We start from the raw sequence: 23,387 nt of genomic DNA on the forward strand, positions 1-23,387 counted from the left end.
AAAATATCAATCCTTTGTAATAGAATGTTAGCTCATTTTTATTCCTCAAATAAGCCATTGGTATTGTAGCTACTTGGAAATTTGATCAGTAGTTTCCACTTGAAAATGTTTTTAGACTATGAAAAAAATATTGTTGGGTTGTGATTTATCCCTGTCTTTTTATGAAGAAAAATAAAATAAAATGTGCGTTTTGCATTTACCTGAATGAATATAACTGATTAAAAACATTAATTTTCTTTATCAGAAAATATATGGAAATGACATATGGAACCAAGTATAAGCTGCTGGTTTTGTTAGAGCAATAGCAAATTTAGGCGTAGACACACAGCACCAAACTGTACAGGCTTTATTATAATACAGTATAATTTGTTTCAACAAGAAGTAAACAACATAAGTGTCCATTGACAACACTGACACCTAGCGGTTGCTTTTGACTGGGCTTTTAAAACTTGAGGCAGCCTGGAGTTGAAGCTGATAGGCCATTGGGTGAATTTTGAAACCATATAGCCTGGAAGAAAGCAAAATACAGAACAGTTAAAATGGCTCATTTTAGAACACCTAACACTGTATAATTATGCTATGAACAAAATTAAACACACCTTGGCACAAACTGGTTGGCTGGTCGCTTAGGGCGATACTCTGGGTGCACCATATACAGCATGTGGGGGAACCCGGTGCCAAAGTAGGCTCCGTCTGTGTGGTGGTGTTTGGAGGACTTGGGTGTGTACACATCCATGCATTTTGGACAGTAAAGCTTTACCATTGCTTCGCCAGGAATGTCTGACAATCCTGGATAAAAAAAAAATAAAAATCTGTTGGCCTAATTTCCTGAAAGTGTTCATGCTTGTGGAGAGATAAACATACCAATGGGTAACATAGTTTGATTTTCACAATAGACTCTTGGGCAATGTCCAAAATCACCTTGTTGATACTTTTCTAACTGTGGAAAAAGTGGTTAGGTAAATTCAAATAAATAAATAAATAAATAAAGGGTTTAATCCTGTTATGACCTACCATTTGTGCGATGCCTCTATTTGTGAGGATGTACCGTGCATGTATAAGACCATATAGCATTTCTGCTGCTTGCTCTATCAAATCACTCTGGTTGGGGTTGTCTTCAAGTTCCTCATCTGCACAATAAACACATTGTTTAATTAACAACACTATTATAACAGCATATGTCAAGTTACTATCTGACTTCCCACCTGGTTCTAAGTCAAGTATCATGTCCAGAGCCTGTCGATAGTGTGGCACCTGCTCATTCAGACCTGTCAGGTTAAACTTGTCCTGGATGTAGTCCTCATCGACCTAAAGGTAAAACAATATAAGTGAATGACTTTAGTTGGGACTCCGATGTTAGCTAGCTCATGCACATTTCTGATGTAGTTAAACACAGGCAATAACTTGTATTACATGTATATTACAGTCATATTATTAAAGTGTATGGAATGGTGTGTTTGAATAGAAAAGAAAGGACCGAACCTCGCAGAAGAACTCATTGCCCCTCAGTCCACAGAACCAGGAGATCCAGGACACCTCCTCTGAGCTGCTCATCCTGATAAAACAGCAAACGCCGTAAATTCAGAGTTTTTGAGCTACATGCAGATGATACCTTTTAAGGCTATATATGTTCGTTAACATTCACTGCACACTACTGGATTAGCAGGTTGGGCAAGCCTTTTAGGCTAAAATGCTGGCTAATATGCTAACTGTGCTGCTAGCAGTGGATCTTGATCTTAACGCATTGTATAAGCCAAAAGTTAATTTTATTATCTGACTGAAGCCCCCTCTTAAACGCAACACATTGTGCTATATGTCAGCGCGCGACAATGACAATTTATTACCTTAAATGTTCTAATCAGGTCATATATCAACTTCAACTAGCTTCGCTTCCTGAACCAAACGATGAACAGCAGCGTTTCCGGCCATTTCCGGTTGTTTCAAAATAAGATTTGCACATGTTTCATCCGTATTGTATTTTTATTTATGCCCAAGGAGAAATTATTTTCGTTACAGACATGCAGCCGACCAGCAGAAGAATAGACCTCTGAAATTAAAGTTAACAAAGTTTAAATAAAATATAAAATATCAGTAGCCTAAAGAAAATAAGTCTGTATCAGTAAGTACAATAATTTATCTGTATTTATGTATTTATTTTTTATTTTATTTTATTGGGTATTTTGTTCCAACTCATCACTCAATAATGTCATCACTCAGTCAATATAAATACAGTTTATTATTTATTTCAGAATGCTATAGACATAAAGGCTCACTGGAATAAAACAAACAGTTGTTTAGGGTAAGAGTACAGAGTGACTTACTAACTTACTTTTATAATGAAAAGGAGTACACTAAGCACTTGCAACATTTCTCTGGTTTGTTCAGTTATGTTTGTTGGTAAATGTTTGAGTAGTAGCTTCGCAACAGAGCCATATTTTAAATGATACTGCTGACTTTTTCAAGGCAAATCTGAGAAGGTTTTCCGACACGGTGGACCTGATTGTTTTGCCTCCTGCTCCTTTCCCATGCCTTCAAACATCAAGATCCTGCAAACAACAGCTGAAATTATTGTGGTATCAAGGATTTCAAGGTGGTTAACTAAGTGAATAGGCCTATGAGAGGCTGCACAACACAACTCATCAAGATAGAAGCATACAGTCTATGGCCAGTACAGTCTATGGCCAGAACAGATTAATTGACTACTAAGGCAAAAGATGATAATTAAATAAATAATATGGTTTTAATTATATTCCATTGCCTAATATTTACCACTAGCAAATTCATTTGAGTAATACATTGCTTGTAGGTTGTACATATGTTTTGGATATTAACTCACAACTTTAAAATAGCATTCCTCTTCCCCAGCATCATGTTGAGGAAGTCATGGTAGCAAATGGTGTCCTTTGATGACCCTCCAACCACCTCTGACATCATCTTCTTCAGTTCTAAGTGTGTCTTGGCCAATCCAAGTTTCTCAAGCATCTGCTTTAAACCCATTAGGTCTGCAAAAATTGGGCAATAAAGGAAACTTAGTCACCAATGAGAAGTAATATTCTTTTACTTACTTACTATGTTTTACCTATTTCGCCTTTGTCATTTAGGTCAAACTCCATATATTTCTCTGTAATATAAAAAGTGATACATTAAAATTCTATATTATCACGATTTTTAACAAAAAGATGTATTTGACAAACTTTTAAACAATTCCAGTTTTGAAGCGAGTTCTTCCTCTTCTGCATACTTTTCATCAGATAGAAAAGCCTTGAATACATAGAGATAAACATAATGCTGCGTAGATTTGTTTACATTTGTGCAATATTTATAAGTCATGATATTTGTCCATAATTACAAATGCCACTCACTTCATTGATAGAGTTAAGTTTTTCTTCTTGTTGAGATTTGAGCAGTCCATATGCTTTGCCACCTGGACAGATAAAAGAATCTAATTAAAAAATAAAATTAAAAATAAAAATAAAGGAGAAACTGACCTTGAAGTGTGTCCATTTTATGCTGAGCTGTGGTGCTGCGAAAGCCGTGCAGTGTGAACCGCCCAGAGAGTGTTAAAATTAAGCAGAAGAGGAAGTGAGTTAAAGAAAGTGGTCCCTGTGACATACATCAGCAACAGTTCACAGTTCTCATTCAGTAACACATACCCACACTAAAATGTATACATAAATGGTCAAATACAGCAGTCTATTGTTACATAAATTCAGGTCTACAAGCTCTTACAGTTTATTAGAATAGACTGAAATAAAACGGTTTCTCAATGTGTGATAAATACAGGACTCAGTAAATGAACATTTCCCAACTTATTTTTTTTTTTTAATTCCATGTCTTTTTAAATAGAATACACAATTTTGGTTTTCATCTGTAAATCAGAGTTGTTATTATTGCAGACTAAATGCATAAACACTTCAAATATAAATATATCTGCATCATTCTTTTGTCGTTTTAGTCTTTATTCTTTATTTTGCATAAGTCTTTTCATTTTGCTTTACACGGGCTTTGACATGTTTGCAATATGACATGTATTTTTGTCAATAAAAGTGCAGAATTTAGTTTATTTATTTTATTATAATTAAAAAAAACAAAAACAATTATCAACCAGGGCAATCAACACATACATCATGCTGCCACACGGGGGCGCAAATGCACAAGTAGTAAAATACCATTCAAGAGTAAAGTTGAGAGAACTGAGAAAAGGGAGGCAGACAACAATAGCTTAATAAAAATTCAGAGTACGTTTGTGTAGGAGCTGATTATAGACTACTACTACTACTACTACTACTACTACTACTACTACTACTACTACTACTACTACTACACATACACGCTGCAGAAATGACTTATTTTGACAATCTATTTATGTTCTTTATCTTTGTAGTCCAGTGTTACTGTAAAGGTAAGTACATTTGAGTTATTTATAAATGGTAAATATCCATTGTAAGAGCAGTGTCTAACAAACTCTATGTATTGATTTCTTTGCCAGATAACACAATCATTTCCAAATCTGTAGATGAGGATGTATCTTTTGATTGCTTTCATTCAAAACTTTTGGATACACAGAACTGTTCCAGGATAAAATGGATTAAATATTCTTCAAATGGCCTCAGTTCAAAGGTGATTCTTGCCTGGCCTGAGACTCCTGGGTTTCCTAATGCTAAACGTATAAAATGGGACCCCAAAGACAGACAAAATGTTCTCCTACTGACTAAAGTACAAAAATCAGATGAAGGTGTATTCAGCTGTGAAATCTGGAGTGGTTGGGAGTGTGTATTTACCAAAAACTTCACTTTGAAAATAAAAGGTAGGTTAAATCTTATCAAAGAGCATCTTTTGTATTATTTTATCTCAGTTTCTCTCTACATCAAACATTTAACATGTACATTTACCAGATTGCAAAAGCTCCGTTATGAAGGTACTACTTGGATCAAGTGTTGCTTTAGACTGTTCAGTGGAGAACAAAGCCAAGATCTATAATTACTCCTGGTTTATGCTGAAGTTTGGCAACCCAGTCCTCCTCCCCAGCAAGTTTGTGAATGGGTCAACATTAACAGTCAGATCGGCATTGGCCTCTGACAGTGGATGGTATCGCTGTGAGTACAGACTTGAAGACACTCAACAGCGCTGCGTGGACATCAATATTCAGGTGCAAGGTGAGACTTTTGCACTTCCTACAAACTGCAAAAATTGACTGTCTCTTTAGTAGCTACTCTTTATATTTAACCCTCAGAACCCCCAGAGAAAGTCACAACTAAAATGACTCAAGGTCAGTTTGACAATAACTTAGTGTTAATATTAAATCTTTTGGTATATAATACACTTTTCTCTATCCTGCACAGCTCCACCCGACACCCCGACAGCTGAGGTTGCCCATAGTGACAGTGGAAAGAGCTTTTCAGCAGGACAAACAGTTGGAGTCTCAGTTGGAGTTGTTATCATTAGTGCTGCATTAGTCGTTGGAGCAATATTTTACTGGAAACATAACAAAAAAGTGCCAGAGGAGCCCCCAGAATATGACGGTCAGTTTTACTTGTTAATTGCACATTTTAAACCAAAATGGCTGTTACTGACAATGTCTTTGTCTCTTCAGAGTTTGTGGAGTATGCTGTTGTGCCGTATGATGTTCCTCATTTAGATGGTGAGCATATTATTTATTACATTTTTTTTTTAAACATTTGACACATATCTTCTGCTATTTTTTACCTTTAATTTATTATTATTATTATTATTATTATTATTATTATTATTATTATTATTATTATTATTATTATTATTATTATGCATTTTTCTCTTTGTTATTATTTTGTAATGTGTGAGCGACAGAGAATTATAAAATTATCTACACAGTACAAATATCAAAATGTATAAAGTACACTGAAATGATGATTCCATTCGTAATGTTTATTTACATCCAACTGTACATGATTTTGACATGTTAGAGTCTACCAACCACCACAGTTTCCAATAACAAGGCCAGGACAAGATCTTCACTTGTGAGTATCTGGCAAAAAAAAAAAAAAAAAAGAAAAGAAAAAGGAAAAAAAAAAAAAATCAATTATAATTTTTCCATCTCTTTTTTGGCTGCAGTTTAACAGCTTGGATTTTTCACGGCTGCAGCTAGTCCACAGCCTGTAGCAGATCATAGAAACTATCATTTGAAGTGACGGCTTCTCTTCTGCACTCGAGTTCATAGTCTTGTACATTTTCATAATATTTTTCTGTCTGTAAAAAAAATATTTTTTGTCAAATGCTTGATTTCTGAATTTTTGTCCATGTTTTATTCTTACCGAACCAATATTTACTTTTTGATTTTCTGTAAATAACAAAAGTTAAGTCCAAGTTAATACTTTTTTTTTTTTTTTTTTTTTTGTAGTTGTAAATATAACTAAGCAACTGTACCTTGATTCTTGTTGTGCTTCCTCTTTCTGTAGAACACCACTATAGCCACAACGCACAAGAAGGCTATAGGAAGAGCTATCCATGCAAGGCCATGTAGAGCTGTAGGAACGTTTTAAAAAAATCATTTTATGCAATCATATTATTTCACACATGAATGGAGACAAAACACTGAGACTGCAATCAATTAGAACTGCAATCAATTAGATTAAATTACAATGAATTTTTAAAGCATATTTTAGTTTAACTGCTTGGAAGTGCATTTTTAAATTGCTGATTATTAATATTTATATTTTGACACCAAATAACAAATTTTTGTTGGACAGACCCGAACATGTAGGCCTGTAGTATCATAATTCAAAGTTGGCTGGTGGTCATAATGCTGAGTCTTATTTGATTGCTGCATTGGAACTTGTATTAGCACATTAAAGGTGCACTATGTAACATTTTTGGTAGAGGGTTTACCACCTGCTTGTCTCATGAAGTTGTTGGTTTGCCTGTAATATTCCAAAGTGTGTGATTAAACCCATCTATCTGGTCTGTATGTAGGTGTTTTTAATGCTCAAAAATAAATTGGAAAACACATACTGATGGCGTCACTTTCTTGTCTTTGTTGCAGTAGATACGTTTAAGTCTAATCTATCTATTCCAGTCAAAGCAACACCATCTCCATGGAGACCAGCAGGTATCAGACCCTCCTGCAAAAAGCTACACACTGCCTTTAAAATCTTAAAAAACAAACAAACCATCACATCTTACTTACAGTTGCTATAATGCCATTTCTTTGTTGCCACTTGAACACCGTCTCTAAATACTGAGCACACACCAGAGCCCAGGTGACCCACTGGGACTGACAGTTTGTTGATAAGAGTTCTGTTTCCTTTTAATAAACCACTTGTCATGTATGGTGCATCATCTACAGACCAGGTTAGATTGAAGTCTTTATCACATGTGGTACTGGCACAGGTTAGCACACATGACAGTGTGACGTTTTCACCTTTCAGGTCCATCTCTGAAATGACTGTACAGAAATGTGTCAAACTACTGTTTATATTTAGGTTATTTACAGCGTGGCTGATATTTTTGCACTCACTGTCAACTGTATGGAGCCAAATTGTTTTGTTTTGTCCTTTATCTTCACACTGGTACTCCCCTGAATTTGAAGCACTAACATTTGTTATTATTGTAGTTGAAACAGTCTTGGAAATAGAGGTTGATGTTTGACCTTTGTCCGTCAAAATGAGAGAGGAAGAGTTTGTACAAGTGAGAGATACTGATTCACTCACTGCTGAGAACACTTCCTCTATGCCGTCTGTTGAAAATAGAGCACATGTTATGCAATAAAGTACTATATATGCATATATTAGCACATATACATATGTACATAAATATACTTTACCAATCACTGTTGTTTGGTAAGATGCTACGGCTTTAGCTAAGCCGTTTAGAGAAACTTGACATTTCCACTGTCTGTTATGGTCAGTCTTCTTAGGTTGAATTTTAAGTATTGAAAAGCAGCTACCTTTGTTCTGAATCTGAAAGCGCTCTCCTCTGAGCGGTGTGTTGCCCTGTGCGAGCCAAAACACTTCCAGCCCAGTCTTGTTGCAAGGATTTATAAGTCCTATATGATTATTTATGTAACAGTGGAGCTCAATCTCTCCTGTGTGCTTATTTTCAGCAACTGACAAGATACAAAATAACTGACATTAGAAAAGACTATATATTTGTGTACAATGATTCTGGTCTGTTGTATACTTACTTTGGATGTACTGAAGGTCAACACTTGAATTGTCATTGCCATTATCACATGTGTAAATGGAGGCGCTAGAGGTCTCCATGTAACTTATGTGCAGAGAACAGTCTTCGAGCAAAGTCATGTTTGGAGCCACATATTGTCCCTCTTTTACAACCTTAGAGGACCAGCCTTTGGTCCATGAAACAGTGAAGCATGGTGAGCCAGAGCTCACGCCGCATGGTAAAGTTATGCTGTCTCCCAATGTGGCAAACACAACCAAATCTGCTGCGTCAAAACACATAAATAATTTAAACAGAATTCACTTATGAGTTGATCTGAAGTTGTTATCTATAAGTATATAAAATTAACATATTTTAAATAAACTGTGGATATGCCTCCCTGGCACAAATCTGTCTCACTACACAATACTGTCCTAAGCAAACACAGACCTTTGTGAATTTGATAAATTGCATGGACAAAAGAAACAGGTTTTAAAAGCTTTCATCTGAATAAGGTTTTAGTTTTGACTTCCATCCAAGAGCCTTTTAATGTATCAATGTAACTAAAATGAAAGCTGATTTTATAGGCTACTACTAAAGGGGAGGGAGCATCTACACACGAGATTCATCTTATCCCACATTCATTCATGAGCCACGTAGCTTTAGATACATTTACAGGTTAAACTGTGGTTTGTTGACAACAATTCATCTGACATGCAAACTGATATGTTTACTTTTTATGTAAAGAAGTTACTTTAATTTTTCAAGCAGCTTTATATTTCCCCCATTTCTGACCCAGCTCCTTAATATATGGATATCAATATCACAAGTTACTATAACCTAGACTATATCTGTGCTGTCTGCCTATAGTTACTCTAGCTAAAGTACTTACCTGAATGAAGAAGTGTTCCTTTCAAAGTAGCAAATAAAAGTCCAATCAACAACAATGAAATCATCGTGGCAACCTTGTGGTTAGCTGCTTCACTTTACTAGAGGCAAAAAATATATGTTTTCAAATCAGGAAATGACACATATCACTCACTGTCCTCTGACAACAGCAAACTGAAACTATTGCTCCTCAATATCCTCAACAAAAATGCAATGCAAAATGTTATGTATTTATTAGGTTAACTGCCATCTCCCACAGCAGGTCAACTAAAGACTGACATTTGACATTTGGCAGAGTTTGAGAGTTTGAGAGAATAACTCTGTGTGTTAAACATGTGTGAGTGAAAACAAAACACAATTCAACACATTATAAGATAGATCAGAAAATAATGTAATATGGGCCTTTTAAATAAAGAGTGAGAGATCACATGTGAGAGCTGCACAGGGCTGTGTGAGACCCTCAGCAAAATGGACAATAATAAGTTACTATTAATATTCTATACATCACATCACTATTAGTTTGTAACAAACTTTCTATTCTTAACACAGCACCAGCCCTAGTGCGTAGTGCACGCACATCTGCTTCACTTTGCTCACTATCTACAGCTTACCACTTTGTTCATCACTTATGCCCCTTGCGGGACTCTGTAGTTATGTAAGATTTTGAGTTTCTTCCCCATTTAAAAGGTGTATTTTGTTTAAAGATCTACTACATCTCTCTAACATTGTGAGATTTAGCACAACACTATCTGCCTTGTAAAGCAACATGTGTGTCCACATCTGTAAGATACTGCAGCTAGCAGCTGTCTGTGAATGGTCAAAAGTTCTTAAATGTTGCCTATAAACAGGATGTTGAATCCCATACAGCTATACAGCCACAGGGTCAGCACTTTTGAAGGCCCCTACACACCGAATGTGGTGAGCGTAGTAGACAGTGCAAAAGTTGTCTTTCTTTCAACTGGAGTGACACTCACTGAGAGTCACTTTAGCTCATCCAGTCACAGAGCCTGAAAGGTCTTTTTCCAGAAAGATGAACATGGAGTTCATTTACAACAGTTAGCCTACAGTGCATGGAAGGAAGATAAGGAGTCAGAGGTATCTTTTGATAGCTTTTGCGTGAATGTGGCATTTTACAGGCCAGTTGACAAACTTGCTGGGACCCAGGACAAGAAGATCTCACATGGAGCCTCACCCCAACCACCCACCATGCACCCAACTCATTCAGTGAAATAAAGCAATCCTTTTTCATATATTCTTCCTTAGATTACAAAGAATGAATCAATGCAAAAAAGACAATTTTACCATTTCACAAACTGAAAAAATATGCTCACTCCTCTCCAGCTGCAGTAACAGGCAATGCCAAGAAAATCCGAAGCAGGATACACATGTGAACATAAATGCTTTGCAGTCCATATTATTGTGTTCAGTGAGTCAAATGGACTAAGTTAATTTTTAAATGTTGCAGTGTATATTTTTTTCAACTTGGAGTGAATCAGAGAAATCATCTTTGTATTTCTCTGACAGTTTTCTGCATGAATCCCTAATGCTTTAATCACAAATCTGCTTCACTGATTTAAATCCTAACCTAACTGAGCCATACACTGGCTATGGCGACTTAAAACAGTTAGTCTTTGAAGTGAGTTTTTTCCCCCTCTATTCCTTCTTCTGGCTGACTGAAACATTTATTTCTCCTCTGTTTTATTATCAGTGTTGGGTTAAAGCCCATTACAGAGGCAATTCTGGTGGTCTCTAACAACAACCTGTCCCAGGAAACACGGATACATGCCATCTCTTTCTCAACTTCTTTTACACTGGCATTCTGAATGTCCAAGGACAAGGAAGAGGGCTGGCTGGTAATATTTCTTTCTTCAATGCACTCTGAAACCTTCACCCAAAATATGAAGAGCACTACTGCATTAAAAGACAGAAGGTATTCAAACACTGGGCCTGAGCCTTAGCTTCACTAGTGACGTTATTTTAGGTCATAAGCATGTCTGAAGCTTTGAGGACATCTGATAAATGCCACAGGGCGCACTGCCTCTAATCGTGCCTCCAGTGTGTATCTGACAATCTGTGCTGCTAAAAAGTTTAGAAAATATTATATTAAATATTTCTATTAATATAGAAAATATTTATTTCTGGCAGCATGGGCTCCACCCATATCCATACCTTAGTAACAGTACAATTTTGGTCTAAACTGTAGACATCTGGTGTAGCATCACATATAATGGAAAAATTGTTTGATCTGTCATGTTCACTTTGAGTTTAGCTGAGGAAAAAAAGCCATGATCAGTGGCTCCCAGAAGAGGATTCACCATGTCACCATTCACTTAGACGTTTGATATTAAAATGGGATGTTAAGTAATACTTAATACTGAATGAGTATGATGACACATTATTTTTTGTTACACTTGTACTTTAGCTTATTAAATGCTATTTTAAAACTTAAAATCATTTTACACACCATTACTTTGCACATGTAGTAACATAAACTGTACTGTTATATGTCAACTGGACAATTTGTTGTAAGAGTGAAGAGATAAGAGTAAACCCACAAAACAAAAACTGGTCCACCCTAAGGACAAAACCCTGAGCCAAGTAATGGAGTCTACTCCATTCAGTGTAGTGAAGAGTGCAGTGACCGTTACATTGGAGAAACTAAACAGCCACTCCACAAGACAATGTACCAACAATGGTGCAAAAGCTCCTCTGGATCCCAGTCACTGTGCATCTCCATCTCAAAGCCACTAACCACTCCTTTGAAGATAGTGAGGTTCAGATCTTAGCCAGAGAAAAGAAATAGTTTGAGAGAGGAGTTAAGGAAGCTATTTTTGTTAGGAAAGAGAATCTTTCCTTAAACAGGTACGGGGGCCTGAGATATAATCTCTCCCCCATCTACAACTCCATCCTCAGACCCAGAACAATGAGAACAATAGCAGGGTTGTCAAGGATTGAATAGGGTAGTTTCAGCTGAAGACAATAGATGTTTACAGTTTCAGTGTGGTGAGCGCCTAGGGGGAGTGGCCACCAGCAACCTGACCAGAACTGAAGAAGCGGCTTGGATGAGCAGCGAAACGTCTTCACTCTTACAACGATTTGTCAAATTGGCAGATTTAAATTTCTTCTTTTGCTATGGGTCAGACTGGGACGACTGAGGGATTTCACAGATATGTACTTTTATAAGTGACATTAAATACATGTATTAAATTAAAACAATTAACTAAATGAATTGGTCCATTTGCTTTATTAAGCTGATAAACGTCACCAAACTAATTGAATAAGTTATTATAGTGGGGTTGACAGTTTTCCCCTGCTGCCCTTGAAAGCACCCCTGTGGGCTTCACCCTTGATCCTGCCCTCCTAGTTAGAGACTATTTAAGCCACCTGCTCCTAGTATGGCAGCTTCTTTGCTGCTGTGCCTTTACTTTTTTAGCTTAATTGCAAGTGGTTCTGTTCTGTGCCGCTGTTGGTCTGTGAGAGTCAAACCCTGGGTAGACCTGCCACAGAGGGCAGGTTGTGTAGTTCCTGGTTGTCACTAAAGGGTGGCTAAACCTGCTGTTTAGTAAAACAAAACTTTTACTGTTTTATTTTTTTGTCCATTTGTAAGCAGGTTTTAAACCAAGTCGTGCAATTAACCTTTTTGTTTCAGTGACAGTGGGTGCCTCCTCGTGGTTGGGCTAGGCACGTTGGTGAGGTTCCCCCACCTTTGCATGTGATTTAGGGATCACAAGTTTAGTTTTTGTGCCGCCTGTTGTGTCCACTGAGGTGAGTATGTGGCAGCACCCCTGGGCACACCCTCAATAGTCTGCTCACCACAGGAGGCCTCAGCTAGCTTAATTTTTGTTTTTTGGGGTAATTTTAAACTGCTAATTTATAATTTTTAGGCCTATTTTTGATGATAATTCAACTTTTAGCTTTGTGTAATAATTCAAATAATTCTACCTCATTTTGTTTAACTGCATTTTATTTCAGCCACATCAAAGGGTATACATTTTTGATTGCAACTGCTTAGGGCCCCAAAGCCAGCAGGGGGCCCCCAAGACCCCATACATTTATATTGAAAAAAAATCAGGTTTTATTGGACACGGGGCTTGTTGGATTGCAGCAGCCTAAACAATTACCCTAAACCAGTTGCAATTGTTTTATACCTATAGTAGCTACTGCTGCCCACATTTGTTTTTGAGTCGGGCAGAGGTGAGGGCAGCTATGTATTTACACCGGTGCAAGGACCCTTTACATTGTAAGCCCACTGTTGCCAACTGGAACACATTAAAATCCTCCAGAAACAAAGAAAAAATCAATGTCCATCAGCAATCTGACCAGAACTGAAGAAGCCGATGAGCAGCGAAATGTCTTCACTCTAAAACTTTTGTCCAGTTGACAGAATAGAATATTTCTTTTGCTCTAGGCCTCTGCAGACAGACAACCAGGCATCTGTGCAGCCATCGACCCCAGAGCCTCAAGATGGGCGCCGTCAAAATAAAATGTATATGTTCTTATGTGACTTCCTTTTTGTCCTGCCTGAAGTAGATATGTGGATTTATGTGCTCATCCGCACCAAGAAGCAGTGACAGCAAGATTTGTCTATTTTACACACACATTTTACACAGTTTGTCTTGCCTCCAAACAATGCAGATCCTCCAGTTGACAGATGCGTAACACTGGGTTGATGGGATGTGTAGGGTTGAGTTCATACAGTTCAGACTTGTATTAACTGTGGTGCTGAACAGAAGAAATAAAGTACAACAATGGAACTGTTAAAAATTACTTCAAGGTAAGTTATTTAAATAAATTCTGTCATGGAAAAACTGAAACCTTGCCTCTGTCGACTCAACAACAGATTTGCATGTCTCAAGTGAAGGCCCTGGTGGCGTGGTGTAAAGCAATTATATTTTGTTACAGTTAGTTAAAAAGCAAGTTGAAAATTATTACCCAACCGACCACTTAACCACACACATAAAATGCAGATGTTTTACCATTTTGTTTATTAGCCTATTATTAGAGGTAACTGTAATACTACTTATACAGCTTTATATACCCCCCACCTCTGACCCAGCTTCTGGATGTTAATATCACAATCTACACTCATCATCTATGCTCCCTGCTTATTTATAATCTATTACATGCACTTAACACACTTACCAGTTGTTTCAGTCCTGCTAAAGACAAGAGTGAGTGACCATAAACTGTTTAAATTTAGGCTATTTCAGGAAACGACACAAATCAGCCCAGGACTCACTGTATGTTCTCTCACCACAGCAAACTGAAACTATTACCTCTGATTAATTGACAACAAAAATAAAGTGCAAAATGATATTTATTTTAGTAGGGTAGTAGTTAATTTCTTTGACTAGACATGTTACATAGTGCATCTTTACCAAGCTTCCTACTTCTGCAATGCAAAATGTGCACACTAGATGGAGATATAAACTGCCATCTCAAAGAGCAGGCCACAGTAAGATTGACATACTTTTGATAGAAAATGTATAAAAGATATATAGCTAGCTTATATTTTATGTTTTTCCAGACATTCCTCTTCTCTTTAACATGTATAAGAGGTTTTTGTAGTTATTCAACATGCTCATCACTTGGTAGACCAACATTATTCACACTAGACGGAGATACAAACTGCCATCTCAAAGGGCAGGCCACAGTAAGATGGACATACAATTGATAGAAAATGTATTTAAAAAAATATATATAGCTAGCTTATATTTTATATTTTTCCAGACATTCCTCTTCTCTTTAACATGTATAAAAGTTTCCATAGTTAATCACCATGCATATCACTTGGGAGACCTAAATAATTCAGTTTTAGCTGCAATGTCCCAGTCTTGGCAGTGCTATGACTTTAAACGGTTTGACTTTTAACACAACACTAGCCACACCCTTCAGGTCTGGTGCAGGGACCTTGTCAGGAAGAACAAACTCAAAGTCTCTCAGCAGGTACGCAGTAAAGAGGAACAGTTCCATTTTGGCCACAGATTCCCCCAAGCAGAGACGAGCCCCCCCTCCAAATGGGAACAGGGCCCGAGTGGAGCCCCCTCCCTCCAGGAAGCGCTCTGAAACAGAAAATATTTGGTTGTTGGTAGATACTAGATACTACTGTGCTTTGGAGAGACATTCTGCTGTGATGAAGTGTAGGAACATGGTCATAATTTTGGGTGGGTTATTATGGTTAAAGATAGGAAGATGACTAAGGTTAGTGTTTGGTTTAGGTTAGGAACAGTTAAGACTATGAAAGAATGATTTACCTGGTCTGAAGCTGTATGGGTCAGGCCAAACTGCAGGGTCATGGTGAGCACCAAAAAGGTTTGGAATGATCACTGTGTTTTTTGGGATGAAATAACCGGCAATGCTAAAACAGAGAATATATGTTAGTGTAGCAAGTCAAGATTTTAAACAATAGAGGGAGGTGGGATTGCATGTTATAAAACTTGTATTTTCCAATTATTGGTGCACTCATTTAACTGGTTTAATGGTTGCGTTTCAGACATTGAGAACATGGGTGTATGGATTAGAAAATGCATCAGCTCATTAGACTTTCAACTGAAGGTGGACAATATTGGCAAAAATGTAAAGCTTTTTAAAACTATTCAGACAATATTTTTGATAGTCTATCAGAAATGTGTTATTACATGCCTTTAAATATCGAGGTTCAGATTAAAGTAGTGCACAAAACATGAATGGACTGTGCGTGAACCACTAAAGTGCTAAATCAATACCTCAAGCCCCTGGAACATTACACTGTCTATACTTTTTTATTGTTCACATTGTGACAACATACTTTCTATTGTAATTTTGCTTATTTCCAAAACAACAAGTCTACTTCATCTTTGAACTATATTCACCATTTGGCCTCAGTTAGCTTTCTACATATGTGTTGTACCAGATGCGTGTATGAGTGAGCGGTGGAGTACCTGCTGTCCCTGATGGCCCTGTGAGGCACTGCTAAAGGAGCGACTGGCCGCAGCCTGAGCACCTCGTGGATCAGAGCGTTGAGGACGGGCAGTCGGTGTCTGTCGCTGTATTTGGGATATTGTCCATCCAGCACCGTGCACAGCTCTTCATACACTCTGCTCTGCACCTGAAGAACACACTTTTATTGAGATGTGTCTCTATCTGAGTGTATTTCATTTGTGGTTTGGATGTGCCTCTGGTCTGTGCAAAAGAAAGGCTATGGTCCAGTTTAGCCAGGCGGCAGTGGTCTCAGTCCCTCCAATAAGAAGGTCTACAGTGGCCATGTGGACGTGAGTGTGTGTGAGCATCTGAGGACACAGAAAGTAACACTTGAATCATAAGCATAATAATTATTCAGTAACATGGAAAGTGTATCTATGTTATTATAACATTTAAAAGATTCTAATTTCATTAAAAAAAAAAAAAAAGGCTAGACAATACATGGCTCACAATACGACAATTTTGCAATGCATAAATGCAAAGTTGCTTTTCCGAACAAAAAAACAAGCTATAACATAGGAGGAAATGGGCAAGAGCATTGGGCTAACCCTCGAAAACATGCATTACAGCATCAAAAGCCCATGTCTACAACAATAACTAAAATAATTCATTTACAAAATATTGTTAATGCTCTCCAACATGGTGCTTACCGTGTTCTCTTCAAGACCATGCAGTAATGAGCCAGTTATAGCATCTTCTGTTTTATTTTCTAGGGACTACACAAAATGACCAAAAATTACACTGATCAAGCACTGACATAACCACTTTTAAAATCATTGTTTTCATACCTACTTTATAATCACTGAGATGTTTTTGTATGATGTCATCTCTCCGCACTACCTCTTTCAAAAGGCGTGCAAACACAGGATTTGGTAGTTTCTGTAAAAAAAACAAAAAACAACAAAAACAACAAAGAACAAATTTCCCTCGAATTGTGAGCATATACAACTGTGAATATTTGAAAGAATTACTGTTTACTCTGAGCAGTGGGAAGGAATCTAAGGCAGAGATCCAGGACGAGCCCCATAGAGCCACAATCTCATTCAGACAACTGTGCAACTGCTGCAGCTCGAGGGAACTTTTATCATACTGGACACAAGCAGAAGGGCGATGTCAGATAATCTTTAAAAACTAAGTACATGTTGAGAAGATTACTGTGTTATATGTAATTTATTATGCAAATCATCCAGAGAAAAATACTCGGTGGCTTACTTCTTTTCCAAAAGCCAGAGTAGTGATGACATTACTTGCAGCCACAGTGAAATCCTCTGACAGATCCACCGCTGTGCCTTTATAGTCCATTAATACCTTCAGTAATGAATAAACTGCATGTTTTGTTGTACTGCTGATTGTTAATTGAAATATTTTTTTGATTGTACCCTTCTCATCCGCAGTGCATGTCTCTCTATCACTTCGTGCAGGGATTTTTGACAGCATCTCTGCAGTGCGCTGTGAACCATGCGCCGATGTGCCCTCCACACCTCAGTGTAGTCACCCAGGGAGATGGAGCACCCTGCAGACACTATGCTTCCTGTGACAAATATACAATAACATCATTCACAATGCACATCACATAAACTTGACTTTCAAAATTTTAAACCCCTGACAAAAGTCGAAAGGTGTATTATTTGAGTAAGTAAATAAAACTAAAGTAACACTAACCACTGCAACTGCTATTATTACATCTTACATCTACTTGATAATCATTTTCAAAAAAGCAGATGTTAGATCAAGTAAATCTAAAATGTTTATTTGAGGTTCTGGCAATAAAGAATGACCCACCTGTAAAAGAGTCTGGTCTTCCTGCAAAATCTGACCATTTCTTTACCAGTGCCTCTCTGATTACTTCACTGCTGCTCAGAACTACAATGGCTACAAGAGACAGAAACAGCCCTTTATCTCCATCTAGTAATGAATACTCAAAATGGCAAATTGTAAGCTTTTATTACTGGTGTTTCCACATATGAGACGGTAGATGCTTCCATAGCGCTGTGCCAGGTTGGTCAGGTGAATAGGCAGGTGATCACTACCTAACTCCATCATATTCCCAATAATAAAGTAGCTTGGAGGTCCAGGGAGAGAAAGGGATGGTGTACCACACACTAGCTGGGTAACATATTGAAGTAAGCTTGATTTAGCTGCAAGGAAACAGATGATGGAAATACAGAGAATCTCCTATACACTTGTAAAATGTCATTACTAATACTTACCCTGTTTGTGTTCGGCATTGTTAGGTTTTTGTCTCTCATTAAAAATAGAAATTAGTGCAATCAGAAAAAATACCAGTAAAAACAGAGCTCCCACACTGAACACACTCAGCTGTAGTGCCATTCTTGTGAATACATGACAGAGCGCTCCAAGCCCATTTTATATGCTGTTTTGTTTCCATGGCCTCGGAATGTTTTATTTGAAGATAAAATCAGAACTTCACGTTATTTGTGTTCTGTAAACACTGACCGGGAGCAAGGAATGAAGGGCAAGATAATAGTCACTTAGCCTATCAAAATATTATCTCATCAAAGGAAAACGGTCATTTCCAGTGTGTAACAGCGGCATCTAGCGTTTGCATGTAATTTAGCAGACCTATTCTCTTGGCATTGAGTTTATACTGAAAACAAACAAACAAATAAACAAAAAAACTGTTGAAAAAGAAAAAAAAATGACTGTAAATATGACTAACTGTAGTGGCCTATTAATCCATGTGGGGTAAAAGGTATTCTTTAGTCTACAGTTTTATGGATGAAATAACTTGGTGTTTTTAACCAGCAAAATATGTTGCTGATTTGTTGCCATAGATTTGTTATGTGACCAATGTCGATACCCTGTCTTTGGTAGGATTATATTTAATCTATTCTGTTACTAACCTTTACAAAGTAACTACATTTAGAATACAATAGAATACATTGTTCGTCAGACTCAAGGACAGAACTGTGAGTTACTGTGGTCCTGCCGTTGCTTGAGAACTCTTAAAAATAATGCTGTGCTGACCAGAAGATCCTTCTTCACACACACTATAAAAACTGTAAACATACACATCTCAGGGCTCTCATTCTATCCTTCCTATAGAGTCTGTTGCTTCATTGTTTATTTCACCTGTGTGAAACTGGTCCTGGTTGGACCAGGTGGCCCTAGGCCTGATCGATTGACAATTGTCGGCCAGAGTTGGACTCTGAGGGAATCAAATATTATTTGTCATATGAGAAATTACAATGCCGAAACTAGCAATAGTAATTCCAACTACCTGAATACACAGTATTGGGCTGTTCCACCTCAACAGCAAATGCAACAACCTCAAAGGGTGGCACGATAACCATCAGGCTCCTGGTGCAAGGTACTTATCAACAGCTACACCAGTTCCTCTCTCAACAAACACCACCTCAGTAGTGGGCATCTAAGATAACTTCTACCAATTTATGTGGGAAATGTCTTATTATCAATTTATTTATTCTCCACAAAGCCCACTTTACTTTAAAGAGACATTTTGATTAAATGTGCAGATGAAGGGAAACCATGTGTTCAGATGAAGGGAATGTTTCTTTTCCTGGTGGCTTCACAATGAACTGTTCTAATGGCCCACTTTCTGCCAGACAAATGTTAATGATCCAACGTGAACCTGATTCTGGGCTACAGTGTATTGGTTACTCTTGAATGATCACTCTGTTCCTCCAGCTTTGCTAACAGAGTTGGATACTCTGTTGTTCACCAACTGACTTGATACATTGTATCAATGACCTCTGTGATGATGATGTACTTTATGATGATTTGAACACAACATATGCCACACCAAGTCTTAGTGTGTAGGGACATTTTTGTTGGGCAAAGCTGCTGCTGCTGAACTCTCTTCTACACAAACACATGTCCATGCACTCTCTTCTGAGTGTACACCACATATTACCTTAGCTATAGGCGCATGTCATGAATCTAAATCACTTGGTCCTATGGTAAAAAAGCATTATCCGTGACTGATTGGATTACACAGTACAAATTACCACACTATTCACCATCTACAAAATTTTAAAGAATCTCCCTCAGGTCTACATGTCAAACCACACCACAATCAAACATGCAGACAGATTTTATGGGAGGGAAAACACAGATGACCCAAAACCATTGAAATTATGGGGTCTCTCCCAGCAACCCTATGGTCAACTGGCTCAACTGGGTGGTCTGGTCCAAACAGACCCAAGATAAATTCCCCTATTACCTGGTACTCTCACAATCTGGAGACCCAACTAGCCGCTGTCACAGGAAAAAAGTTGATGGTATTCCATATACTATCACCGGACTAAAAAATTCAGGTGTGCTGTTGGAGACCAGGTCTCCATAGCTGACCATGATGACTATCGCATGGTGCAGGATCTCAGGCATATTAATGTAGTAGTCAAAACACTACCATTGCCAGTGTCTAAGCTGACCGCATTTTTTTTTACAGTAATAGATCTGGCTAATACATTTTTCTGTGTACCACTACATCCAGAGAGCATTAATATGTTTGCTTTCACCTACAGGGGAAGACAGTATACTTATACATACAGTATGTCCCACAAGGTTTTGTGCACTCTCTTGGGTTTTTTAATCAGGCTTTAAAAAGAGACCTTGCTGACTTTTCATTTCCAACTAGTACAATTCTGATACAGTTCTCATAAGGTATGTACAGTGTGTAGATAACATTCTCATCGCCTCTCCTAATGAACATGACATTCTTACTGCGATGCACTCCACTTTCACAAGATTGGTTGAGAGGTTACAAAGCTATCAAATCAAAAGTGCAATGTGGAAGACAGAGGGTTGTATTTCTTGGCAGATCAATCTCAGGCTCTTCTTCCTCAGTTTTAAACTAACGTCATTCTACCATTCCCCACCACCCAAAACCTAAATAAGTGAAAGACATGTTGTCATTTTTAGACTTGACAGGTTTCCAAAATTCTTTGCTTGAATTGCTTTGCTTTGCATTGCTTGAGTCACTCTAATCCAGTGCTTCTCAATTATTTTCTATCATGCCCCCCCTATAAAGAAGAAAAATTTTCGCAATATTTGGCACGTTTACGCTGAAAAAACTCCAGCGTCTTATCAGCGTGACTGAGGTGTAATGAGGTGGGGTCTTAACTTATTTGGCTTCATACTGTCCGCTGCCAACATTTTCAGACACAGCAGACACCGGTCTGTCCTCGTGTCCCACCGGAGTCACGGTGAAGCCAAGTGCTAAATACGCTTCATCAGACTCCTCCTCGTCTTATTTTTCGGATGACTTTACCTCCGTCTATATCCGCCTTTCTTTTCATCCCTGTTAAAATGTTTTCCATAGTGTCTCTTTAGCAAAAGTGTTTCTTGTTCACTGCCCTGTGTCACGATCTGTTCGCTCTCTCCTGCTCTTTGCTGTGCGCGCGCTGCGTACAGTACTACAGTGTCATACGCGGAGTCATACGCGCCCCCCCACGGCATCTCAACGCGCCCCCCCAGGGGGGCGCGCCCCACTATTTGAGAACCACTGCTCTAATCATACATACACAGCATGGAGTGGCAGCCTACTTACAATCTGTAGCATTTATACTCTCAGGGCGACACAAAGAGAAAATCAGTCAAATACTAGATCAGTTAATCAGCTGGCTCAATCAGTTGGCGCTATCATGCTTAGTGGCACCCAGCAGTCTGTTAAACATCTTAGCTACAGAAGCTCACAAGCCAGGACATATTTCAAAGACCAAACTATTTCTTTGCTTAAGCAAACGTGGTGGCATCCATATATGGCAGATATTATATCTCTTACTGTATATGAATGTGCCAAGCTGTCAAGGGAGAATTTCCTATTTCCTGCCGGCCCATGCAAACACATTGTGGGTCCTTCAAATACATGTGATGGTTTGAGATACCTGCTGGTATGTGTACACTCTTTCTCAAGATGGGTTGAAGTTTCTCCAGTGAAGAGAGAGACATTCAGTCATCAAGTGGCTGACAAGAGTTTGTTCCTAGGTATGGTTTACCCCATACAATTTGATCTGACAAGGGTGCACATTTCTAAAATATACCAAACATATGACAAAAGTGTGTTAATATTTTGGCATTAAACAGCACAAAAACACAGACTAACTTAAGGCTAGTTCTTTTCCAACAAGTCCTGAACCTGGGGACCTGACCTGACACAACTTTGAAAGACCTAATTAACCCTGGTGATTGGGTACTGGTGAAAAGTATTAAACCTAACTGGACTGAACCCAAATTTTTATGTTCTTATAATGTACTTAACAGTCATTCAAGGGCTGTCAGTGGGTGAAATTCATTTAGTTGTAACTAGTTGTAAACAGTCAATCGGGTGAAAGTCCCTGCTCTTCAGAGTCACTAGACAAAAACCCTGTCTAGTGTTAGTGACTTGTAAAAGGCAAAAGGGTGAGAGGCTAAAACTTTTCTCATGACGTAGAGTAAATTCAAAAGAGCAGTGCACCTCTGTCAGGTCTAAGAATGGAGATATTATGTAAGTGTAAAATGGATGAAAAAAAAAAGTAAATTTAAGTCATGTCAACATTATGATGGCATTTGACTTTGAATTAATTTACTTCTCTAATTCACTCACAAGGTTAAGTATAAAAAACTGTAAAACTGTTGCAACATGTAAAACAAACAAAAAAAATTATAAAATAAAATAAATAAATAACTAAAAAATAGGGATTCACACCAGACAGTTGTGCTTAATACAGAGTGAAGCCAACTGTACACTTGTGTGTCCTTGGGACCTGATGTTGTAATGCTGTAAACTGTGTGTTATCAGAAAATATGTTTAACATCTGAGTCTTTAGTAAACATGGGCAGGCCTGGGCTCTGTCTTGTCCATATTGGTTGTAACAAAGAATAAACCTTTTGGAATTTCATAACTCACCAGGCTTTGCAAATGTATTATTGTTTATCAAGAGAGAGATAGTGTTTTCCACAACAGTTGGTATTAATAAAATTGTGAAAGAGCGCATAACACTGCTGGACTTTGTCAGTGCAACTGGCTGTATTTTTTTTTGCCTTATAGTCATTTTCACGCCCGGCTTTCTGTATTTCGACTAAACAAATGCCAATATATTGTCCCCTTTACTGTTGCTGAGGATCAGATTGGTCAAAAATAGGGAGACCTAGAACATTTCTTAAATAAAATTGGGACAAATCAATTAATTTGGATAAATCTGCTGGGACATGGAGCACAGAGCTCAAAACTGTGACTGTCAGGGGTGAATAGGAATGTCTGTCAAGTCAAGTAAAATTTATTTATAAAGCACATTTAAAAACAACCACACACAGCTGCCCAAAGTGCCCACAGATGTAATCTGGTCACCCTAGATTGGCTTCTCAGACGTTACTTTACCATAAAAGTCAAAATAGGCTATACAATTTTAGCTTCTGGCCTCATGAATAAAATAAACCAAAAA

At 37.8% G+C, this 23,387-nt stretch overlaps 4 protein-coding genes across 6 annotated transcripts; all 4 read right to left on the reverse strand.

Moving 5' to 3' along the window:
* Positions 1 to 330: 330 nt before the first annotated feature.
* Positions 331 to 1,934, reverse strand: LOC117383490 (casein kinase II subunit beta-like). 3 transcript variants are annotated; one of them, XM_033980675.2, is made up of 7 exons: positions 1,845 to 1,934; positions 1,483 to 1,555; positions 1,206 to 1,308; positions 1,015 to 1,130; positions 865 to 940; positions 600 to 789; positions 331 to 508 (listed from the first exon to the last, which is right to left on the reverse strand). In XM_033980675.2, exons 2-7 carry the CDS (start codon positions 1,552 to 1,554, stop codon positions 418 to 420), a joined length of 648 nt encoding a protein of 215 aa, XP_033836566.1. In that variant the 5' UTR covers position 1,555; positions 1,845 to 1,934; the 3' UTR covers positions 331 to 417. The 3 variants fall into 3 exon arrangements, with proteins under 3 accessions (XP_033836566.1, XP_055084160.1, XP_055084159.1); XM_055228185.1 differs by having other exon boundaries at positions 865 to 936; positions 1,011 to 1,130; XM_055228184.1 differs by having other exon boundaries at positions 1,015 to 1,308.
* Positions 1,935 to 2,290: 356 nt separating this feature from the next.
* On the reverse strand, positions 2,291 to 3,597 carry LOC117383861 (allograft inflammatory factor 1-like). The gene is made up of 6 exons (XM_033981101.2): positions 3,489 to 3,597; positions 3,363 to 3,424; positions 3,195 to 3,261; positions 3,080 to 3,121; positions 2,837 to 3,002; positions 2,291 to 2,546 (listed from the first exon to the last, which is right to left on the reverse strand). Exons 1-6 carry the CDS (start codon positions 3,502 to 3,504, stop codon positions 2,459 to 2,461), a joined length of 441 nt encoding a protein of 146 aa, XP_033836992.1. The 5' UTR covers positions 3,505 to 3,597; the 3' UTR covers positions 2,291 to 2,458.
* Positions 3,598 to 6,388: 2,791 nt separating this feature from the next.
* Positions 6,389 to 9,084, reverse strand: LOC117384069 (uncharacterized). The gene is made up of 6 exons (XM_055228092.1): positions 9,026 to 9,084; positions 8,159 to 8,419; positions 7,799 to 8,080; positions 7,493 to 7,711; positions 7,163 to 7,420; positions 6,389 to 6,501 (listed from the first exon to the last, which is right to left on the reverse strand). The coding sequence occupies exons 2-6, from the start codon at positions 8,274 to 8,276 to the stop codon at positions 6,389 to 6,391; spliced, it is 990 nt and encodes a 329-aa protein (XP_055084067.1). The 5' UTR covers positions 8,277 to 8,419; positions 9,026 to 9,084.
* Positions 9,085 to 14,817: 5,733 nt separating this feature from the next.
* LOC117383927 (steroid 21-hydroxylase) lies at positions 14,818 to 18,312 on the reverse strand. Its single transcript, XM_055227775.1, has 12 exons — positions 18,192 to 18,312; positions 17,931 to 18,119; positions 17,764 to 17,853; positions 17,361 to 17,512; positions 17,194 to 17,289; positions 16,960 to 17,070; positions 16,774 to 16,860; positions 16,632 to 16,697; positions 16,176 to 16,289; positions 15,942 to 16,108; positions 15,276 to 15,379; positions 14,818 to 15,083 (listed from the first exon to the last, which is right to left on the reverse strand). Exons 1-12 carry the CDS (start codon positions 18,310 to 18,312, stop codon positions 14,836 to 14,838), a joined length of 1,545 nt encoding a protein of 514 aa, XP_055083750.1. The 3' UTR covers positions 14,818 to 14,835.
* Between the last annotated feature and the right edge of the window lie 5,075 nt (positions 18,313 to 23,387).

This window comes from Periophthalmus magnuspinnatus, chromosome 16, assembly GCF_009829125.3.
Source record: "Periophthalmus magnuspinnatus isolate fPerMag1 chromosome 16, fPerMag1.2.pri, whole genome shotgun sequence".
In the NCBI taxonomy this organism is placed as follows: domain Eukaryota; kingdom Metazoa; phylum Chordata; class Actinopteri; order Gobiiformes; family Gobiidae; genus Periophthalmus; species Periophthalmus magnuspinnatus.